The 23,157-nt window shown below is 45.6% G+C and overlaps 1 protein-coding gene across 8 annotated transcripts in view; it reads right to left on the reverse strand.

Moving 5' to 3' along the window:
- Window positions 1-5,799, reverse strand: part of nlgn1 (neuroligin 1) — a 287,188-nt gene extending 281,389 nt beyond the window's left edge. For 3 of the 8 annotated variants that reach the window (XM_008276540.1, XM_008276538.1, XM_008276539.1), the window contains exon 1: window positions 5,371-5,799. In XM_008276540.1, the coding sequence (XP_008274762.1) occupies window positions 5,371-5,791 (421 nt within the window). In that variant the 5' untranslated portion in view covers window positions 5,792-5,799. Of the gene's footprint in view, window positions 1-2,107; window positions 2,138-4,447; window positions 4,508-5,362 lie in introns of all 8 variants that reach the window. The other 5 variants (XM_008276542.1, XM_008276543.1, XM_008276541.1 and 2 more) reach the window with 4 other exon arrangements.
- Between the last annotated feature and the right edge of the window lie 17,358 nt (window positions 5,800-23,157).

Raw genomic sequence — 23,157 nt, forward strand, 5'->3', positions numbered from 1 at the left:
TGAACTTTAAACATGTCCTGTACTGTCGGTGCATTTAAGACACAGAACAAAGTGATAAACACTCTTTACATGAGCTGCTAAACTGAGAGGAAACTAACTGATTATTGAAGAAAACAAATCTAATTTCCTCATCATGCTCTGTCCTAATGTCAGTTTGTGATGCCTCATAAATGCTCTGTTATTATTTGAAATGTAATAATGTGCATGTTATTGGACAGCCCCACCTCCCCCACTGTCACCTCCATCAGTTTGGGCTTCTCTGTTACCCATGATGCCTCACCGCTGAGTCAGCCGTGGGTTCAGGTGAAACACAAACAGCAAACAAGAAAGGAGGACAAATGGGGCAAAGCAGAACTGTAACCGAGTGTCAGACAACTCTGTCTCCTGCAAACTAAATGTAAACGCAGAGAGAGAGTTTTCCTAATTACAGGATGGACATCAACACAAATATTCCAAAAAGATGCTGCAAACGAACACGCTACAGCGCAGCTTTGATCACAAACTGGGGCTGCAAGAAGCCTTTTTTTTTAATCATTGTTGATTATTTTTCTGATTATTTAATCAAAAACACGGTGAAACATGGCCGCCACCGGTCCGGACCTGACGTCATCGTGTCTGGTTCAACAGCACGGAGGTTTGATACGAAGCCGTAAACGCTGGAGCTTTGCGTCTGACTCATGCATCACGTTGACTTTCTCCTAACCTGACCCACGGCTTACATTTGAATTTTAGGCCACCCATATTCATTTATTTCAATTTTAAAAGTGAGCTGTGAATTCCTGCTGCAGAGCGCGAAGAGGACCAACCGCGGCGCCGCTGCTGCTTCTGATCTCGACAAAGAGACCACTATCCCAGCATGCGATAGCTTAATGACCACGCTCCGGCACAGACACATCAAAAACACCACTTTTAACCACACAAGACTTGTTTGAAGCGGCGTGGCACAGGACGACACAATAGTCCTTATGAGGACAAAGAGACGAGTCCCACAGCAATTACACGCCGGCTCACTCACTTTCACCGCTGCCCTGTGGTTTGGCTCTTTGTGTCCTCGTTTCTCATTGTTTTTATCATTCTTAGTAATATTACTTCTTGTGTGCCTTCTCCCACTGCTCCTCATCACTGCCCATCGCTGGCGCTCTTCCTGCTCCTCCTTCCACTTTGTTTTTCTTTATTCCTTTCAAATGTGATTTATTTTGTTGCAAGCAAACTTCTTCCCGCCGTCGGAGTTTAACGATGCAGTGAGAACTGTTCAACCTGGGTTCATCTTTAAGGTAACTTATCAAAGCTTTCTACAAGCAAATGCAGAATCAGGTGTTTACAGGTATAAAGATCAACAGGTGCAGCTATGAATAATCAGATGAATTCCTGTGAAACTAAAAGTGAAGTTTAGATGGTGATCCATCCATCCATCCATCATCTCTACACCTTAATCCTCACCAGGGTCACGGGGGGCGGAGCCTATCCCAGCTGACTCAGGGTGAAGGCAGGTTCACCTGGACAGGTAACCAGTCTATCACAGGGCTACACTTAGAGACAGACAACCAAGCACACTCACATTCACACCTACGGACAATTTACAATCACCAATTAACCTCAGCATGTTTCTGGACTGTGGGAGGAAGCCGGAGAACCCGGAGAGAACCCACGCTGCACGGGGAGAACATGGAGACTCCACGTAGGAAGATCCCGGGTGTCCTCACCGGGACGTGAACCGGCAACCTTCAACGGTGCTAACCACTGATCCACCTGCAGCCCAGATTGGGTGACCAAAATGGGAATTAAAGCGTCTCTTCAAGGATTTAAAACTGAGCATGAGCGTGACGTGAAGGACGAGATGGTCCCGGGTAAAAGTCGATTTATTTGAGCAGATTGTGACAACGCAAATATGTGTCTACCACATGTTTTTAACGGCGTTGATGTCTTAGTAAGTCGCTCAGTCTTTCCAAATCTTGATTAAAGGATACTTAAGACATTGGAAGCGTCATAAGATCCACAAGTTCCAAATTTCCACCCCAGCAGATAAAAGCTACGGTTCCTCATGTTCACCTGCGGTAGTTCTGCACCTGAAAGCACCAGGAAGTCTGTTCCCTTCTGCTGACATCACATATAAACCGTTCCTTTCTGATTGTGCCTCCTTTAAAACAGACACGCCACCGTTGATTTGATTGATAATGACTCTTTACCACATTTATTTCTTCCCATCCAGCCTTGTTACAGAACGCGTTCCTGTGGCTGCACACATCCAGCCATGAAATTACCCAGTCACTCACCATGATCCGTCCACTCAGTCCATGCGCCGCTGCATTGCACTACCATGTCACTGATAATGACTCCAGTTCTAAACGGATCCACAGAAATAGCCGCCGTCTCTCCAGAATCGCTGCAGAATGGACTCTAGGTCCCCTGAACGCTGCGCCGTGGCGTCCATGTGATGCAAGACATGCCCACAGGGACGAATAGCAACTAAGAAAAAAGCTGATTCTACTGCAGTCTGAAAATCACTGAACATAGTAAATCAACCAATGCACGGGCTTCTCATGAACTCAGCTGCTTCATGCCAGCCGTCCCTCATGTAGTTTGTATTTCTTTTACTCAGGTCCTTTTAATCCGTCAGAGTCTTGAACCATCTCTCGAGGCAGAGCAGTTTTTAAAAGTTAAAAACACGATTTCCAGTGAGCTGAATCCCACAATCACACAAATGGCTACGAAACCGTACACGTTGTAAATACTGTCTACATCCCATCCTGTACACAAACATCAATGTCTTCAAGCTGAAATCCTAAAATAAAGTTGTTAATATCCAACATGTTCATATATGTGACGCGCCTGACGGTATCTGACAGCGATATAATACTATCTGTTACCTCCATGTAGAACACGGCTAAATGGACCGATCTCAGTAATAAACCAACATCTGCTATCACGTGTTGATTCGGCCTGTATCTCCTAATGCCACTGACCTCGTGCAGATGGGTCACATGTAGGAGACCAGATCAGTCCAAATGAAGTCCACATTGTACAGCTACAACACAACAAGTTGAGAGTTCCCTGACGTTTCTGTTTTTGTTTTTCCCCCCAAACGCCACAAATCCAAGCAAAGCAGCTTGTACCGCCACAAAGCCACAGATCTGCCATCTTGTTGTTCTTTTTCGGCGCGAGATACATTGTTTTCTGGACCTAATCTCCCTTTATCATAAAATGAGAGAATCCACAAGAGATTGTCTGGGTCTGGGTTTCTAAATGAGGATTTTCCATGCTGTGTGACTAATATGTAAGCTTCTATAATCTCCCAGTTTAAGTGCATTTCCTGTCTGTGTGTTTGCCTGTGCAACACGTTCGAGGAAAGACGACGGCGACAGGAGAGGAGCGATGGGGAGAGAGGAGGAGACGGGCGGCCAGGTTACAACGTACAAGTGTCTGTGTGGCGAGAAGGGGGAGAGGAATAAATGATAATGCAGGCTGCTGCCAAGACAATGACATTAACACCCAGACCTTATCAAGGACACTGTCAGCATCTCTCTCTCTGCGCACACAAACAGACACACACTCACAAACATGTCTGCGCACGACAACGCATCCAGGAAGGGAGAGGCTGGGAGAGGAAGACGGAGAGGAGGTGGAGGGCATTATCTTGATGAAACAGTGCTTGATACAGTCGCCCGAGCCAACCTGAACACAACTCTGCTTTCTTTTAATGGAGATTACACAGCCGAGGTCCAGCCTGAGCTCATCTTATTTAACACTGCATACAACTACATCACTGCCAGCGTGTGTGTGCGTGTGTGTGTGTGTGTGTGTGTGTGTGTGTGTGTGTGTGTGTGTGTGTGTGTTTGCGACAGTGTGCCTGATCTAATGCGCCGCTATCTCGCCGCACATCAACCACCATTACTGCACACCTCCTGACCTCCCGTCTGGCAGCCAATCAAATCTCCCGCTGTTGCTGACCAATGGGAGCACACATCAGAACAACACACCTCAGCCATCACTTCGTCGTCACAAGGTCTACCAATTACACGTCTGATTCTGGGTTTTAGCGGCAAAATGTGCCGCCGGCATCATCTGCAGAAGACGCCTGGCGAGGGCCGACGGATCTGGAAAAGGTCCCGCCGGCTCGGCTCGCTCAGCGTTCTGAAATGCATGAAGAATATTCAGCCAGAAGAAGACTGGTTGTGACATCTTGACTTTCCTACTTAGGTGTTTTAAATTGATCTTAAATTCACTTAGAGGTAGCGTTTAAAAGGTCCTGTCTCTTAGCTTTAGCGTTCTGAAACCCAGCAGATGCCCCGAGTCAAGACCGGAATAATTCGTAGACCTCGATCTGGTGACTCTTCTCGGTACTGTACCGCACAGTTGTTCTTGTTTTCGTCTTGCTGTTGTTGTTGTTTTTTTTAGGGTGTTTCTTCTTTCTGTGGCATTGTATGGTTTGCATTCAGATTATACATACCTCCTTGTCTACATATTTTCTTGCCCGGTTTCCTGGCACATTCCTTGGATATTCTTTTGACTGTAAAATGAATAGAAAACTAAAGAATAACATGGAGCCCCTGGACGCGCAACGCACACAGGAGCTGGCATGCACACACACTCACACACACACACACACTCACACACACACACTCACACACAAACTCTCTCTCTCACACACACACACACACACACTCACACACACACACAGAGCTGATTGAAAACGGCTTAGAGAGGAAGGAAGGGGGGAAATAAAGAAAGAATGAATCACACCAGCTCAATCAGAGCAGTATTCAGTCTATCAGTCAGCCAGCCAGTCATTCAGCTAGTCAGCCAAATCAATCGGTGATGATCATGACAACGACTGTCTTGTTAAATGAACTGTAGCCATTGTGGCAGAGCACAATACGCTATGATGAGCTACAGACACGGGAGAGGGGAGAAGGGAGGGCGCCCGCAGAGGAGGGCAAATAGAGCAATGAGGAGAACGAGGAGCCGGGGATGAGAGGGGAATCGGTTACAGAGGCAAGACGGACAGGATGGAGCTGGAGGAGAAAAGGTCAGGAAGGAGAAAAAAAAAAACATGGAGGACAGCTGTGGGGAGGAATGAAAAGAGGATAAAGTGGCCTCAATGGATGCAACTCACACGTGTGCACATCCTCTTTCACAAGTCACGCTTCCTCACTCATGTTGTATCAGTAGTGTCATGCACATTAAACATGCACAGAGTCATGCTTTCCGTCTGCCGGGAGACGTACAGGGACAGAGACAGGAATGCACTCTCACGTAGGCAACGACAAACCCCCAACAGCACAATCTTCTCTTTACCAGAAGGTTGTGGGTTTAAGTCCCTCCGCCCCGCCTCCCGCTGGCCCCACACCCATCCTACCCAGGCTAACTCACCATCCTCAGTGGGGACGTAGATGTTTAGATAGAGGCAGTCCTCGCTCTGGTCCTGGACGTAGGTGGACACCACGTCGATGCTGTTGGTGAACCACACCGGCAGCATGACGTCCGGCAGGCGGCCCTCCACAATGCTCTGAGGACACACGGGGGCAAAGTGCGTGGCGTTGCGGACGTCCGGCCACGACAACGGAGGCTCAGGCGGCTGGAAGCGGCGCTCGCCCGTGGGTGGGGCGGCGTACGGGACTCCCAGAAACTGAACGACAGGACCCAGGATCTCGTTGTTGAGCTCCTTCTTGATGCCGCGCAGCTTGCCGATGGTGGTGGTGACCACCGGGTCGTTCTCATCGAGTTTCTGTGCCGACACGGCCGCCGGACACGCCTGGAGAAGCAGCAGTCCCAGCCATATTAGAGTGGACATCCACCAGCAGGCGTTTAAGGAACCCTCCAGCCCCACACAACCCATCCTCCTGCTCCCGCTCTTGGCAGTAGTCTGAAGTAGCCGACAACCAGTCCTCGAATGGTGCCTCCACTGGGACATGGCTGCTACTCCTCCTTTTCAACTTGTTTGCGGTGTCTTTTCTTGTCTTCTCTGAGTGAAAAAAATCCTTATTTTCTGTTTCTCACTTATGCCATGCAGATGCAAACACAAACACACAATCACATTCACACACAGGCATAAGCAGGCGGGTAATCCCGGAGCAGACGAAGGTCGCGGTCGCTAATGATCCCGTTTAAAACCCAGGCGGTGCAAACCATCCAGTGGAAACGTAGCAGCCATTAGCTTCCTCCAGCTCGGTGAAGGGAAGTCTGAGAAATATTCCTCACAATATGGAAAGTATTCCTCACAAAGGTCCTGTCAGGAGCCGCTGCAGTGAAGAAGAAAACAGTAAGGATTTCATCTTTAAGCGCCACTTCTCAGCAGGTAGACGAGCCAGTCAGTGATGAGGGTTTCCATCTCTTTGGAGGTGAGCATTCTGCCATTTACAGCAGCACAGGCAGGAGTAGAGGTCCAGTGACAGGTCGGCTTGGAGTCCTTGGAGTCGAGTCCAGCGTCCGTCCCCCTGCAACACAGAAGACAGCCACACTGAGAACTCACAGAAACAGAATTCACCATATTCTCAACTCACTGTCTCTTCCTCTCACTTATTTTTATTGCCCTCCACACGACATTAAAAGATAAACCGTTAGCAGAAGTGCCATTTAATTTGTCTTTTACCCATATGCACACACATCAATCATTTAAAGAGGAACATCTATTTATAGGCCATGACAGAAGGTAATATTACTCAGCAGCAACAAGCAAAGTGTCTATCAGCGTGCGTGCTGACAAGTTTGTCCTACAGTTTAATTTTATACCCTTCTGTCAGAGTGACACTGCATGCCAGTGAGAGGGGATAATTTTGGGAGAGTCCCATTGACTTGGATGCGTGCTGCCAACAGCAATAAGACTTACAGTATAAGCCACAGGCCTTTTGGATAAAAGTGGATATTGTGACAGGCTTTTAAATGCCAGCGCTCAGTGCCAACGTGGGATGTAGTGTGCCCTTTATGTAAGGAGGCAGAACGTTGGGGTGTGTGACATCCACGCAGGAGACCAGAGTGTGTGTCATGTCACAGAACGGTTATTAGCATTCCACGGTAACCTTTTCCTGTCTTTAACTGTACCGTCATCTCAACAAGTGCAGCTTCACTTCCCTCCGTTGGCCAGCGTGACGAGGATTTCTCCTCACAGTCAAAGCTGAATGTGGTGAACTCTAAACATGCGACACGTGGAGCCTGTACTGGTCAACTGTTGTCACATCTGCCGGCGCCGATGGACCCACATTTTCCAAAAACACAGCTGGGCATCCCATCTCACTACATCCTACCTACTGGTTGTCTGGTGAGATCTGTGGGTGTCACATGAGCAACGATTGGTACGGGAACAAAGAAGCACTCAACACACGTTTAACTGAAAATCCAACCTACATGCTGGTGGGCATTTATATTTGCTGCTTATGAAAGTGTGTCTACACGTGTGCTGGTGTGTGCGTGCTTAATGCACAACATGACGGCTTGTCATCCCCGGTATGGGCTTTCCTTTCCTTCTCCTTTTCTCTCCCCACACTGCTGAGGAGTCAGTGTTCCACCTGGATGAGCTCACCTTCACATTTCATACACCGAGGTAATCCTGTTTAGCTGCACACACGCACACATGCAGCGACGTGGCAAATTGTCTAGTCGGCTAACCAAAATACACAACAGACACACAAACACCTCAAACAGCCCGAGACGCCCTGAAGGAGATATGACGTGATTGCACGCACTTCGGACTCGATGCAATTTGCAACCCGGGCAAATAAGTACGGGGTGAGTGGCAGACAGGCATCGAACAAGACGTACAGGTTCACAACATCAGCAGCAAGGGAGCTACAGGGTGAAGAAAAAGGGAGGAGAAAAGATGAAGAGATCAGACTGGACTACGTGATGTACAGACAGGAAACCCAATGAGTGTTTGATCAGGAAAACAAGAAAACTGGAGCTAATTGGAGAATCATGACAGCAGAGGAAAGTAAGAGGCTGAAACTATGTTGGTTTATCAGTCAGTACACACACACACACACACACACACACACACCCACACACACACACACACACACACACTTCAACATGGCTGATCTAATCTGTGTCCACAGAGCGTCTGCATGTTTCTGTAAGTGCCAGTCGATTGTCACACAAAAGGCTGATCTTCTCTGCGTATTCCTTTACCTGCATTCAGACATTCTAACCTTTTAAATCATAAACAGCTCCTTTTACTGTAAATAACAAGCAGCAAATTACGTCTGTATAAGAAAACATATTGTTGCATCTACACGACTGCAGCCTTGGCGATATTCAGAGAGAGCTTTATTCTGGAGTGAATGAAGCTCCACACTTGCCCCGGAGGTGGAGCTGCTCAGGGCGGCTGCTAGTCAGAGATCCAGAGGACGGCTTAGTCCTGTGTGGGATTAGTGAAGGAAGGATGTGGTTTCAGTTAAATGTTAATTAAAGTGATTTTTCATGTTGCATGAAATCAAGCCTGCGATCCTTCCCGAGCCTTAACAAGGTGCTGCATAAGCACAACCATAAAGATGTTTAATAATGCCACTGTCCCCATGAGCGCATACTGTAGCGCAAGATTTAATATTTCCACACTCCCACACTGTCTGACTTCCTAAAATACATTTATTCATGACATTTCAGAGCTAGACCTTCACCAGGCCAATGCTATGTGACAAAGAGAAGCCATCTTAAGTCGGAGCAGCTAAAAGTCTGCGAGTCATCCACACGTGCTGCAGGATGAACGCTGACCAGCATTTCCCTGGATCCACCGTCTATATAGGATCCTCTATAGAGTAGCAATAAATGTGATTTAAAAAATCTATTCCTACAAGATGAATGCTTCAAGCTCACCAAGGCTAAAGTGCATTAAAAAAAAACATGCATCACCAACATCACCAGCATATCTAGGAGGCTACATCAGACTGTTTTCCTTTGTGCATGTTCAAACCACAAGAAGCTTCCAAGGCTGTTTAAAGGAAAGATGAAAATACCACCTTCAGGATAGGTACTTCCTAAAACTGATCGGTTAATGAAGATAAATGCTGACTGGTTGTGTTTAGTTTGGCCTCGATGAGCAGCGGTCTTCTCCTCACTAACATTTCCATTAACTACGTGAAATTTCACCACATCGACTAACATGACAAACCCTGGATTGTGCTCATTGAACTGGACTTACATCCATTAACTACTGTTTGCTTTTGTTCTGGTGCACCTGGAGTTAACGTCATCACAGCTGTCAGATCCTAAACACAGAAAGCTGACGGGGTTACTCTCCTAAATGTGTGCGCCACCTTGTGCATGCCCCGAGTTCCTGCAGTGGAAACACACACAGGTACATGACAAAAAAAACAACTGATCAATACCAAGAACCCTTCACTACGCACTTAACTTAAACTATAACATTCACTTTTATCTCTGCCTTGTCCAGGCTGCACATGTAAAAGTGGGTCCACATAAACAGCCTACTGGCCTCTCAAGGCCACTGCAGTGGGGAAAATAGACGTATTTAGCAAAGAGGAGAAATCGTAATAATAAATGTATTTAAGACTCCTACGCACCTGTTTCATGGCATAGACTGGTAAAGAGTGTGTGTTAAGAATTAATAAGTTGTGACAGAACAAAATCTGTTGGCGTCAACATTTCACTGATATAAACATTATTTTTACTGCAAATTACCTGGAAAAATAAAAAATAAAAAATGGAATCACTTTCTGTTACAGATGCTCACATTTAAAAGTCTTAACAGAAGCAGGAAAGTATAAAATGTAGAGAATAAAATATTGATATCAAATAAAATATAAACATGACACATAAATGTACATTCTGCTCTGGTATATGCATAATATATGGGTTAGCCTACAGAGTAATAATACTGCTACCATTTACCTACAGCTGAATTATGGATAACTGCACAATATGTTTAATGTTAGCTTTTAACATATTTGTTGTCTTTTTTTGTTTTGCTGCAGTAAGTCATGCAGCCTGAGGAGAAGATCGGATTAATCGATATGAAAAATAACCGAAAGCAGCAAAGACGCCCTTATTTTGAAGGAGTGTGCACTTCATAGTAAAGATTAAAGATCCAATAAGATCCACCGGCTTCTGTCAAGGAAGCCAGAAGTGTTTTTATGTCAGAACCGGGCTGCAGGTGTCTCGGTGGTTAGCACCGTGGCCTCACAGCTAGAAGGTCGCCGTTTGGCGTCCCGGTGAGGACACCCGGGATCTTCCTGCGTGGAGTCTCCATGTTCTCCCCGTGCAGCGTGGGTTCTCTCCGGGTTCTCCGGCTTCCTCCCACAGTCCAGAAACATGCTGAGGTTAATTGGTGATTGTAAATTGTCCGTAGGTGTGAATGTGAGTGTGCTTGGTTGTCTGTCTCTAAGTGTAGCCCTGTGATAGACTGGTTACCTGTCCAGGTGAACCTGCCTTCACCCTGAGTCCTCCTCCTCCTCCTCACCATGTTGGGATGGTCTATTTGTGTGTCCAGACCTGCCTGCTGTATTTGTGAGCAAAGACCTATTTTGACTTGCGGTGATCACGTGTTCTGTGTCGGTTTGAAGGCACCAGAGCGGCGGCGGCGTTAACGAGGAACACGGCCGCACAAAGAATGAAACGGAATATCTCAGAACCGTTTCAGAGATATAGATATAACAACTAATTCTGCTCGACAGCTCGCTCTCGCCAACTCAGTGCGAAACCATTACAGTAGAAATCATTACACGTGGTTTTCATCACATCTCAAACAGGAGGCGCGGCGAGGTGATCGATGCGGTCCAAGGCCAGCGATTCTCCGAGCGTTCCTGTTAATCACGGTATCAAACGCTGTGTGTGATGTTTAACTTGGATACACCGTGCTCATTAGGCAATTTGGTAATAAATCATCCACATATCCCCAGCAGGCCGCCGGCGCCCCGGCTCCCGTTAGTACAAACACAAACCAGCACATCACACGCTGGATGGGAGTCCAGCTGGATCCCAACCTGATTGGCTGCCTTATCCACGAATAGAGCGCCTATCGGTCATGTGACTCAGAGACGTTCACTGCAGCGGCGCCGTGTGACGGATGAAGTCGTGTGAGTTATTGAAGAATCGCTTCAAAAACAACATGAGGGTGTAAATGATGAGGCTTCCAAACAATAAGGAAAACAACAGCAGCGATGCTCGGTTCAGCCCGACCCGTTAGCTCGCGCTGTCAGAGCCGCGTGGCAGTCCATCAAGGTGGAGTGAATAATGAAGTGTTTGTTTCTGTCGAGCATTACAGCTTCATCATCCCTTCCTCTGTGACCTTTTGTGTCTGTCTCTGCACTACATTTTTCTGCTCTTTGCCTTCATTAATTTGTTTAATGAATCAAATCTCCGGTGTCGATCAAAGGACCGACGCCGCGACGTCAGGAGAACGTTCACTGGAACTGATGTGGCGACAACAGCTGTTTTATTCTCCACAACTGTTTTTAAAGAAGTAAGACACATATAAATACAGCAAATATGAGTTTTTATATGAACAGTGGAACAAGGTTTCCCACCTGATGACACATGAACACACACACAGTCAGCGGCGCCCAAAACGCAAGTCATTTAATTTCCTGTGTCACGCCGCTTGTCTCACGGTGAATCTTCAATCATCTGTCACACACACACACACACACACACACACACACACACACACACACACACACACACACACACCGTATGCTTCGGCCTATGATCCAGGGAGCCTCATCAGTTCTGGTCACTTATGAAAATAATAATAATGAAAACCCGTCAGACTGAGGAGACACTTAATTCTTTCCTTTTTTTTTTGGTTTAGTTTTTTTTTGTGCGTATATGAGAACTGTACGCAGTCCGTATCCGCTGTGTAGAGTCATGTCGGCTGCCATGTTGATGCCAGAGGATAAACTGCTCCATCGGCCGCCTCTAAAAGTCAGCAGTTTTTGTTATTTGTTCAGGGACACAGAAGAATTGCCTACTAAACCCCTTTTACTTTTAGCAAACTGAAGCACGCTAAACGGTCCCTTTGGATCATGTCAAACGAGGGAACCAGTGGAGTATGCTCACATTTTCTGCATAATGATGGAAAATTACAACAGTCTCAGACCCAGACGGCTGGTCGGAGCTGAACATTGGAGGGTGGAGCAGAACCTGATGGCGATGCCGGGCTGCTTGTTAGAAACGGACCAGGACTAGTAATCAAACTAACTGATGACCAATGGACATGTGTGGTAAAGTCTCGCAGCTTAAACTCAAAATGACACAAACTCTTCCCCTTAAAACACAACTGTTTAACTCTTGTGGCTCAGAGTTGATTGACTTGTGACAGTAGCCAATCAGACGGAGCTGTGGGCGGGACGTCGCTGTAGATTACTGCGTGGTGATTGGTGCAGACAGACAGAGGGATGGAGGCGGCTGCATCAGAGCCAAAGCAGTCTGTTTATGAGTTATTATGTTTAGATAATGAACTGAAAATAACAATACAGATAATCAGCAAAGTGACCAAAAGAGCGAGAGATAAATACTAACTGAGAATGTTTTATCTCTCTCTGAATATAAATGCTTACTTTAAATATTCCATAAATAACTCATCTTTAGGGGGACATTTGTGACACCTTCAGGTTTTTTGTTGTTAGTTTTTCTTTCTTCTGACTCAACAGTCTGTATGGTTGCTGTATTACTCAGATATATGTAATTGTATAAGAAACATATTCTAAAAACATGCAGCATTATAAAAATAATAACTATAGTGTTAGTGAATGTGCCAAAACACACAGACAGGAAGTGAACTCCAGGTAACATCAGGTGGACATGTGCCACAGTTACTACCTATAAACATGCATGATGTGGTTTTGCTGGTTTTGTCCAATCACGTGGATGCATTAACCGACACCGTCATGACAACATGGCACCGTTCTCACAAGCACTCCACTGACTGCACTAACGTCAGACTCATGTTGAAAATAAGAAAGATAAAGATCAAACCTCAGCCACGGCAGCAAAGCTGGAGCTACTGTCATCTATTATTCTTTACATTTATATTTCTTATCCAGACCTCCAGTAACAACGTGACCATCCAGAGCTGGGTCACAGATCTGGATGTGTCATGCTGGTAGCAGTTAGCTAAGGACTGAGCCTCCAGTAGACATGAGGAGCAGGACACAGACATTCGGTAACGCTGTAAACCCAGATTTACTCTGTTTTCTCCTCCATTCTCAGACTGATGGATTTTGCCAGAGTTGACGCTGCTCAGTATTTCTGTAGAACAGACGGCGCTGAATCAATGCACGTATTTTGTTAAAATTATTATTATTTCTCAAAGACATTATAAAAATGGAAAGAATCAATAGAAGCTTAAAATGAGTCGTCATGCGTCACAGCGAGCAGATGGGAGGCAAGTTAGGAAACTAATTAAAAGTTTTAATATAATATCTATAGTGCGTGGAGTCAGTCCTATAAATATAAATATAAATATAAATATAAATATAAATATAAATATAAATATATATTCATTTATTTCGTGGTGCGTGCAGGACTTCATATTGGAGTGAAAAACGAACCCACACTGAGCAAAGCATGTCCACAGACTGTTTGGGGTTCAGAGGGTTAAGATCTATAACGAGGACACATGTAAATAATGAGCGTATGAAGGGGTCGAGATCATCTTTAATAACACACTAAACACTTTATAATCCTGATGAAGCTGTTGGATATAAAATATTCTGTTTGCTCATAAACAAGAGTCGATCACAAATCAGTTCTTTCAGCCTTCAGAGCTTTCCTCTCATTGGTTTTTTGTTTTTGTTTTTACTAAAAAGGTGCTAAAAATACCGTCGTTAACGTATTTCTGAGGTGACTTCTGGTTCCACCTTAAACCAGGACTGTGACAGTTCACATCATGTTGTTTCCTCACAGGCCTCATGGGAAGCAGGCGGCAGGCGGTCAAGTGGCCCCGACGTGGGAGGGAAGCTCTGGGGGAGCAAACGCTTCTCGTTTCCCATCTGCCAGCTTGGAAGCAGGAGCAGAAATCCCCCATTTCTCCCTAAAAACATCTGTTGAGTCAGGCTCAGTAACCCAGGGCCTCCCTCCGGCCGATCCACACACCGGACCAGGACCAGGCTGTGAAGTCCAAGCACACATGAAGCTGATCATCGCCTCTGTCCTCTGAGCCCAAACAGCCGAGCCGACGCCCTCCCACCTTCCTCTCAACAGCCATAGTTCTGCATAAAGCGCCGCTTATCGACAATGAAAGAAAAAAAACATGTACACAAACAAATGTGGAACAGGGATTCAGCACTCAGAGAATAATAGCAGACTGACAACAAGAGAGGGAGAGGGGCAGAGAGAGCGCTGAAAGGAAACTGTTTTCATTGATTGTTCCGCTGTTTTGTTAATGAGTCCATAAACGTGGCTGCGAGTGTTTTTACAGCGGGGCTGGAGAGAAAGAAATGACATGATATTCTTTGTCATTATGAGCACATGAAGTGCTGGAGGGCCACATAAACCAGTCAGCGAGTCGAGCGCTGCTGATTTCAGACTCAAACCGTAAATGAAACTTTTCTTTCTACGCCAACAGGCCGACACCGTTCAGCTATCAGTCCTGGATCTGACTGGGTTCTGGTTGCAGGTTCAGTGACCGTTGGTGAAGCTACATGTGCAACATGCATCTTAAAGTCAAATCTGTCCTCTTTAGACAACGACAACTGCATTCCCAGTGTTCTGCAGCATCACTGAGCCACTCCTCTAAACTATCTCATCACTTTGCATTAACGAGTGTGCACACTGAGCTGGTGTCACGCCTGGTAATGTACCTGAAGCCTGAGTCATTTCCAGAATACACCTCCACTGCACCACCCTGTTCTCAGTACGAACCACAGACTGCATTTAAGATGGATTCAGCCTGTGGGTCTGAAAAGTGAAGTCAATGCAGAATTGACTAAAACCCACATTCCCTCTAACGGTCAGCAGGGGGCAAATCTTCTGGTTGGAAAAAAAAAAAAAAAGAAAAGGTCCAACTGTGCAGAAGAATATGAGAAATAACCTACTCCTCACACCGTCTGCTACCTCGGAGAGCAAATAGTAAATGATGGTCCCATTCAGAGTTAAACAGGGAACCAGACCAGGATGGAAGGTGGGACCACATGTCAGCACCATGGATGAGGGCTGAAGGCTGTGAGCGACGTGAGGAGATCACTTCCAAACGGCTGAGTTAAAATCATGTCGCTATCTGGATGATGTAATTCACCATAAAAAACTAAAAGATCGTTTTCATGTGTCGGTGGCACCAGGATGTTGGAATCAGCTGCAGCCATCTTCCACCTCTGCTGCCGACATTTAAATGCAACGTGCAGGATTATAACTCCATCGAAAGTGCATGGATTAGTCTGGAAGGTGCAGCTTCAGCCGGTCGCCGTCAGCAGAGACGCTCTCGTGTGTGTGTGTGTGTGTGTGTGTGTGTGTGGTGTGTGTGTGTGTGTGTGATGTGTGTGGTGTGTGTGTGTGTGTGTGTGTATGTGGTGTGTGTGCGTGTAGGTGTGTGTGTGTGTGTGTGTCAGCTCTCGTCGTTCCCTCTCTGCCCGTCATCAGATCACATTCGCTGTCTGACTGTGTCCGGTCTGTCTCCTCACCTCCGTCTGTTTCTACTCTCTAGAAAACATCAGAATCCTCCTGCATGTGTACATTTGTTTACACATATTGATGAAGTGCTGGCAGGTTGATTTTAATGTATTTCTGAGTACGTTTTCAACCTAAATCTATTTTCTAACAACCTTGTGTTGTCTCTGACGGACAGTCGTGCTGTGAACAAACACATCTGCTGCAGGTTGACCGTATAGCTTCATCTCTGAATCTCATCTGACTCAAACTAAATTATCGCGGCCACACGTTTGCATTCGCCCTTCGTTCTCCGTTTCCTTTGTCTGCCTGTGTTGGTTATTTCTCATCGTGTCATCATAGTCTTTCCTCTCTGGGCTCGTGTCGCTGCCCTCCTCGGTTCACCCCCGTCGTCCTTATTGCAGGCAGCCTCGGCATCAGACGCCTTTAAACACTCGAAAACAGAAGCCTGGTGGTTTAAATAGTCCTCATGAGCCACTGTTGGCCAGTTTAACACCATAGTGGAAGGTTTGTGGCACATCGCAGCATTCGATAAAAACAATGTAAAGCAATGATTAGCCTTAAAACACACAGATCACAGAACCCATGGATCATAGAACCCATGGATCATAGAACACACAGATCATAGAACCCATGGATCATAGAACACATGGATCACAGAACCCAGGGCTGTCATCAGTCTGAAGGATCCGTTATCTCTTCATCTGACTGATGACTGCTCCCTGGTTAGAGGAATAAAGACGGACCAATAAGGGGTGAGGCAGTGCAGCCAAAACATCACATCACAACCCTATTTTTTGGAGTAGATCTGAATCACTATTCTGCCAGCAGATTCAGCTGACTGTGGTTCTGGTTGGTTGTGCAGACGGTTGCCTGGATACGAAGCCTGTCACTTCATCTGAAGGCTGAAGGCCCAACTCGCGACTCTCAGCATCCTGTTTTCCTTCTCAAGAACTCATTTATATCTGCAACACATCTCCACTCTGGGGACTGGCTGGCTTTTCGAGGCAGCCTCCAGTGGACGTTTGGTGAACTGCAGGTTTGACAGCAGACGGCTGTTTGCTGCTCAGATACACAGCAGAGGAAGGTTCTGGCATGTTAACAACACATCGCCAGACTTTTAGTGACTGCTTTCAAATCTGAAGCCCGCAGTCACCGGAACAATGAACCTTAGCGACACTACAAGGCTCTACTCTAATATTTATCCAGTGCATCCACAGACACACTGAAAACACTTGCTAACCACACAAACTGCCTAAATATAGCAGAGAGGACTCGCTCCCTCTCTGACCTCTGCACAGGCAATAACATAAAGAGAGATTAGAGATAATTCCAACATGGCGCTGGAGACAGAGGTCACATAATTAAGTTATGCAACCACAGCAAACACCAGCTATCTCACATTTAGAGCCTCTGAAGAAGAAATGAAGAGTTCATTTGCACAAACAGATCCCTCCATCTTCACAAACCTCCAGAAAAACTCATGTTTCCATCGTCTACCTGAGTCAATCAAACTTCACTTATCTCTGTTTCTGTCATTTCTACTGAGTCTAATCCACTCAGCTTCAGTCTGACTGATATTATCTCAACCAAACAACAACATAAAGCTTTCTGAAAATCTACAGAAATGGAGTTCTCTGTTTTGCACATATTCACAACAACAATGTCGGATGTTCCTCCGCTCGCTGCCATCCTTCATGTCTGTGCCGTTATCGGTTTATAAAATCATTTATGTCTCTAAACGTGTCTGAAAAGGGTTCACATTGAGTCACCGCCACTCATGAGCAGGAAACCGCACTGCTTATTGGTTTATTAAATGACTGTAGGATTCCTCTAGAAAGCAGATCTGATGCCCAATAAGATCATCGATGGCAGCAGTTCTCAAACTGTTTGAGCCACGAGCCCAAAGATGACATCAGTTTGTGTTCTCCAGTTTGAATTTCTAATATCTCATGAGTAATAACTTTGTTGTTCAGGCATTAATGTGTTAAATATTAATGTGTTAATTCCACAGATTCATCTCTTTACATTAACACGTTCATTTTCTTTTGAATGAACGAAAGGAATTTATTTTGAACAAATGAAAAGGAAAAAAATATAAAAGAAAAATAATTTAAGAACGAGCAAAAAAGAATAATAATAATCAACTCAGAATATTAACAAGTCTGAAAAAGGAGTGGGAAGAAGTCTACACTTTTAATGTTGTGTATCAGGGCACACATTTATCTGCTAAATGTAGGCTTTATATTTTAATATCTATTTTATTTTTTTTTTTTACAATAATCTGGTGACCCACTGACATTACCTTGGGACCCCCATGGGGGTCCCGACCCCCAGTTTGAGACCCAATGGTCTACGGTATAAGACTGTCAGAGCGCCAACCAATCAGAGCCTTGCTGGAGCCGGAATAACTGGTACAGAGAGTTGACCAGAACCCGTTGACCGGTCGGATCAGAACCATGCAGCCGACAGCATCGTATCTTCTGATGTCATGACAAAGTCTGATGAGGAGAAACCACGACGGCAGCTTCTTGACAAACACGTCGTCTACGTCTAAGTGAAGAGAGAAGCTGCATCAGGCTGTAGCTGCTCAGGACACACGACAGGAGGATGAATTTATTAGTTTCTCTCTTTTTTTTTGCCTCTTCAGGGCATTTGTTAATTATAAAATACTAAGGCGATCAAATACCACCAGCTTTATCCCTTAATGAAGATTGAGCAGACTAAATGATGGAAAACAGATTTTCTACCCCCAGCCGCGTTTCAAATTAAATTACAACAATAGATTGTAAAAAAAAAAACAACACAAAAACACAAAAACACACTGCTAGTTGTCATTAGTGCCCTAAAACGCTTCAAACACACAAAAAGGACCGAGTCAGGCTGAGAATAGTTGATAAAGGGAGAAAGTGATGAAGTTATTCCAGTTGTTTCCACAGCAGCTGCTCTTGTTCCAATAATTTACTAAAAGAAGTGAAGGAAAAAAACAAACAGTGAAAATACAGATTAGAGCTGGTGTCAGAAATAAGACGCTTTATCTGAACGTCCATCCATCATCTCTACACCTTCATCCTCACTATGGGGGGCGGAGTCTATCCCAGCTGACTCAGGGTGAAGGCAGGTTCACCTGGACAGGTAACCAGTCTATCACAGGGCTACACTTAGAGACAGACAACCAAGCACACTCACATTCACACCTACGGACAATTTACAATCACCAATTAACCTCAGCATGTTTCTGGACTGTGGGAGGAAGCCGGAGAACCCGGAGAGAACCCACGCTGCACGGGGAGAACATGGAGACTCCACGCAGGAAGATCCCGGGTGTCCTCACCGGGACGCCAACCGGTGACAGTGCTACCAACTGCTCCACCTTGCAGCTCACTAACAAAACATGATTACCACGACTTTCTACATCACCAAAACTGATCATTAAAGTTGCCGTGTGTATATCTGTAACCCTATAATAACCCATAATGAAATGCATGCTTGTTTTTTGTTCACAACTGTACAAAAGCAGCCAAACGAGTCTCTAAAACAACAAATATGTGATATTTTACCTGGCATACCAACAAATTAACCGGCGACCTTCTAGCTGTGAGGCCACGATGCTAACCACTGAACCACCTGCAGCCCAACATGTGAATATGAAAAATGAAATCTGGTTAGCTCACTGAGAGTTTAAATCGTGTTTCCAAGGAGAACAGTTCTGGACTCGATGGTTTGTTACATAAGCTGTTCTCATAACGTTTCCGATACAAACGCTCGGTAGAAAACGTCACATAAACGTGTCTGTCAGCGTTCTGTCTCTTCCTCATTTTTTTTATTTCGTTCTCCCCGTTTCTCCCTTTTCTCTACTTTGTGTTAATTTCGGCGCCGCTCCAGTTGACTGGTGATTGAATGCCACCGGGTGTTCAGAGCGAATTTCACACGTGGTCGGGACCGGCTAACCAACTGGAAAATCCCCCCTTCAATCTTCACCTCTCGTCTCCATCCCATTTCCTCGCCGTCCTCTTCCTCCCATCCTCTGCTCACTCACATCTCTTCATTTTTAGGTTTTTTTTTTTCCTCTCCTCAGCTTAATTTCCTCCTCCTCCTCCTCCTCCCCGCCTGCTCCTTCCCTCGATTCATCTCTGTACATATGTATGACTGCCTGACCCCCTGTAGACTCCTTAATGAGGAAGCCGGCACATTTTTCACTCCTCGTAACGTACATGTGCGTGCACTCTCTTATCTCATATGCAATGGTGTTTTATCACACTCTCACGCTGCTGCATGCACAAACTGGTATTAATATTAATCATTTTGCATCTTTTCATCACTTTCTGCCGCTGCGGCCTCGTATTTTCATTTATTACTTTCTGCTTAACGCGACCGGGTTCTGAAGCTGTCCGGGCCTTCGCGTTTCCTCTCCTCTCATCGGTATTCTGCTGCTTTCTCACTTGTTTCTGTTGCTACTTTGCCCTACAGGAATCAATAAAGTTTTCCTCTTATCTTTTCGCATCCTCTCAGCGCCTGCTCTTCAATCCACTCCTACTTCTCCTCCTCGCTTCTCCCTTCTTACACCTTTAATCAGATCAGCCAGCGCTCACCTTTTTCTTCCCACTTGTTTACTGTTCCTTCCTCCGTGCAGCTCCTCATGACTTCCTTATCGGTTCTCTCAGTTTTTTTTTTCTTTCATCTGCTTCTTATCATATTTGTCTGTTATCTGCACTTTACCTTCCGTCTCTTCTTTGTCTCTCTCCGTTCCTCTCCTTCCACCCACCCACCCATCCGTCCTAGCTCCATCCCTTTTCATGTTCCCACTCCCCTTTCTTCCCCCGTCTCTTTTCCGTCAGCTTCTTTTTCCGTTGCTCTCAATTTCCTCCCGCTCTCCTCCTCCTCCTCCTCCTAACCCCCATCTTCCTTTACCGTCTCCTCATCTTTCCCTGCTCCTCATCCTTCACTTCATCTCTCCCAATTTCACCTTCTGGCTGGGGCAGAAGTGCTGCAGCGGCGTAACAAATCCCCACTGAATCCCCTCAGTCTGAGTTGCTGTTCAAATGAGCTCAGATCAGCCACGGCAGCCTGCAGCCACACCGCTGCCATTTCACTGACGCTCAATGACAGCCATTAAAGTGACGTGTGTGTGTGTGTGTGTGTGTGTGTGTGTGTGTTTATGTGGCAGGGGTTTAAATCTGTTTGCAGAGTCACATTGTGAGAACCTGCCTCCCTTCTGGGGACAAAATGTGAGTCCCTGTAATGTAAATCTTTACATGGAGCACAAAGACTCTAATGTTGGGTTTGGTTCACCTCAAGGTTCTGGTTAAGGTTAAAGTATATCACCAGGAAATAAGTGTAAGTCAGTGTATTGCCTCTGCAGCCTGATCGTGTGTGTGTGTGTGTGGGTGTGTGTATACGTGATGTGTACGTGATATAGACGTATGATGAAATCCTGGACGTGTATGTATGATGGAAGACGTTGCTCACTTCACTCTATAAAGTCCATGGATGCTCACATGTGAAGTCCTGCATCTCTATGGAAACAGCACAACCTCAGTGAGAGAAAACTCACTACAACTGTATCGTCATTAATCCGACTCTTATAAATGGTGACGAGGACAAGACGTGTTTTAAGATCATCAGCGGGTTTTTTGGGGTTCAGAAGATTAAAGCGGCTTCAGAACAACATGTGCAACTACAGACAGCACATAAACTAACACATAACTACAGAACACATGATGGAAATCTGCTGAACAAGAAAATATTGTGAAAATCAAAGGGGTTCAGCTCAGTGCAGCATCTATGACGGATGTGAGCTTCACAACAAGACAGTCAGGACGTCTGGTCGGCGTCCTCTGGTCACTGGGGTTGGGGTTTTTTCCTGTCCTTTATTCAAGAGGCTAGGCCAGCGGTCTCCAACCACCGGGCCGTGGACCGGTACCGGGCCGTGGGTCATTTGGTCTTTTCACAGAAAGAAAAAAAAAAGTTTTGTTTTATTTTTATTTCCAGCGGTCTGCAGGGTGTTTTATTTTGAAAAACGACTAGCTCGTCTTCCCGTCACCTCCGTCTGTGCTTGTTTCTCACACTTGACTCTCAGTTTTCCTGCCCGGCCGTTAAACGGCGCCGTCAGTCCAACCGCTGCCGAAATTAATAAAAAAACAAACGTCTCCGGAGAGCGTCTTTGGAAAGACTCGATGCTGAGACAGAAGAAAAAGTAAACATATATTTAGCAAGTAGTTTTATTTGTTTGAGAAACTTTTCAATAGAAAAAAACTACTATTCTTTGTTATGTGGGCAGTGACCGGTCCGGTCCGTAGAAAACTTTCTTGTGTAAAACCGGTCCGGAGTGCAGAAAAGGTTGAGTCCTGCTGGGCTGGACAACAGATCATCAGACAGACTTCTAAAGGTTCACGTGTCACAAACCTCATCACCAACTCCTGTTAACGTGCAGGTTGCAGCTTCCTGCGTCATTACTCCTGTTATTTACCTTCACAAATACATAAGCTGTTGTTGATGATTGTAGTTGAGCAAAAAAGAGCAAGTTAGAGAAGGAGAAAAGCAATAGAGGGCAAGTGGTGGCTGATTAAACCTCCCCTCAGCTCTCTGTGATCACAAACGTTCTCATCTACATATTCTGTATTTGTGTTTGTTTCTGTTATCAGACGGCGGAGTGAGGATCTGATCATGCCTCATAAATTAAATACAGAGTATGAGTCCTGGCAGTCAGTCCCGAGCTGCCGAGCTGCAGTTAAAATCATTATTTCATGAATTGTCAGACACAATAAAATATAGGTCAGCGACAGGAGCTGCGCTGTGAGATCAGCTGTTTGAGACGCCGATGACGACAGAGGAGGGTAGAATAAAAACTAAAGGTCGCCGTGTTACCGAGTCCAGCCCGCGGCGCTCGGTACCGCCTCAATTAACGTATATGCATGTTTACAAAACAGGAAAAAACTGCTTTAGATTGTAAGTGTGTCTGCTGAAGGACGGGTCGATGTGTCCCGAGTCAAACGGAGTCAGAACTCAGTCAGAACACGACCTCAAACCGTCCACATTCTGTTTCACGGTTAAGGTTCTACAGAACCGATGCAGGTTCTCCATTTTGCTGCAGCAGCACAGAGATGAGAGCAAGAGGAGCCATACGGTCTAATTTTAGAGCTATACAGGCAGCAAGTAAGGATTCATACGGCATGAATATTCACACTAATATGCAGAATATGGAAATGAAACAAGAGCACCGATCTCTCAAGGTTTCACAGAAAGTCTTGTCGTACGAGTCTAAATGTCAGAGTCGGCCTGTAGCACGCTGTGAACCTGTGACACCGGAGAGCTGCAGACTGCAGCATGTGAATGCATCTGCACTCCGACGGACTCCAAGCTCAGAATGAAGCAGATAAACGCTGATCGTCAGCCTTTATCTTAGATCCAGGCTGAGTACGAGCACCTGGTTGGTTTTTAAGTGCACTCAGAATCAGCACAGCGTCGGGCCGTGAGGAGATATTCACTGAAAAAACTAATGATTTAATTATTTTACATGTGGAATCACACGACTGGTCCAAGTGTCCACAACTGTTAGTCATACATTTTCTAGCTGTAAGCGCCTTTCAGAGCACTGGAGGACGT

This window comes from Stegastes partitus, unplaced genomic scaffold, assembly GCF_000690725.1.
Source record: "Stegastes partitus isolate 25-593 unplaced genomic scaffold, Stegastes_partitus-1.0.2 Scaffold76, whole genome shotgun sequence".
NCBI classification, from domain to species: Eukaryota; Metazoa; Chordata; class Actinopteri; family Pomacentridae; genus Stegastes; species Stegastes partitus.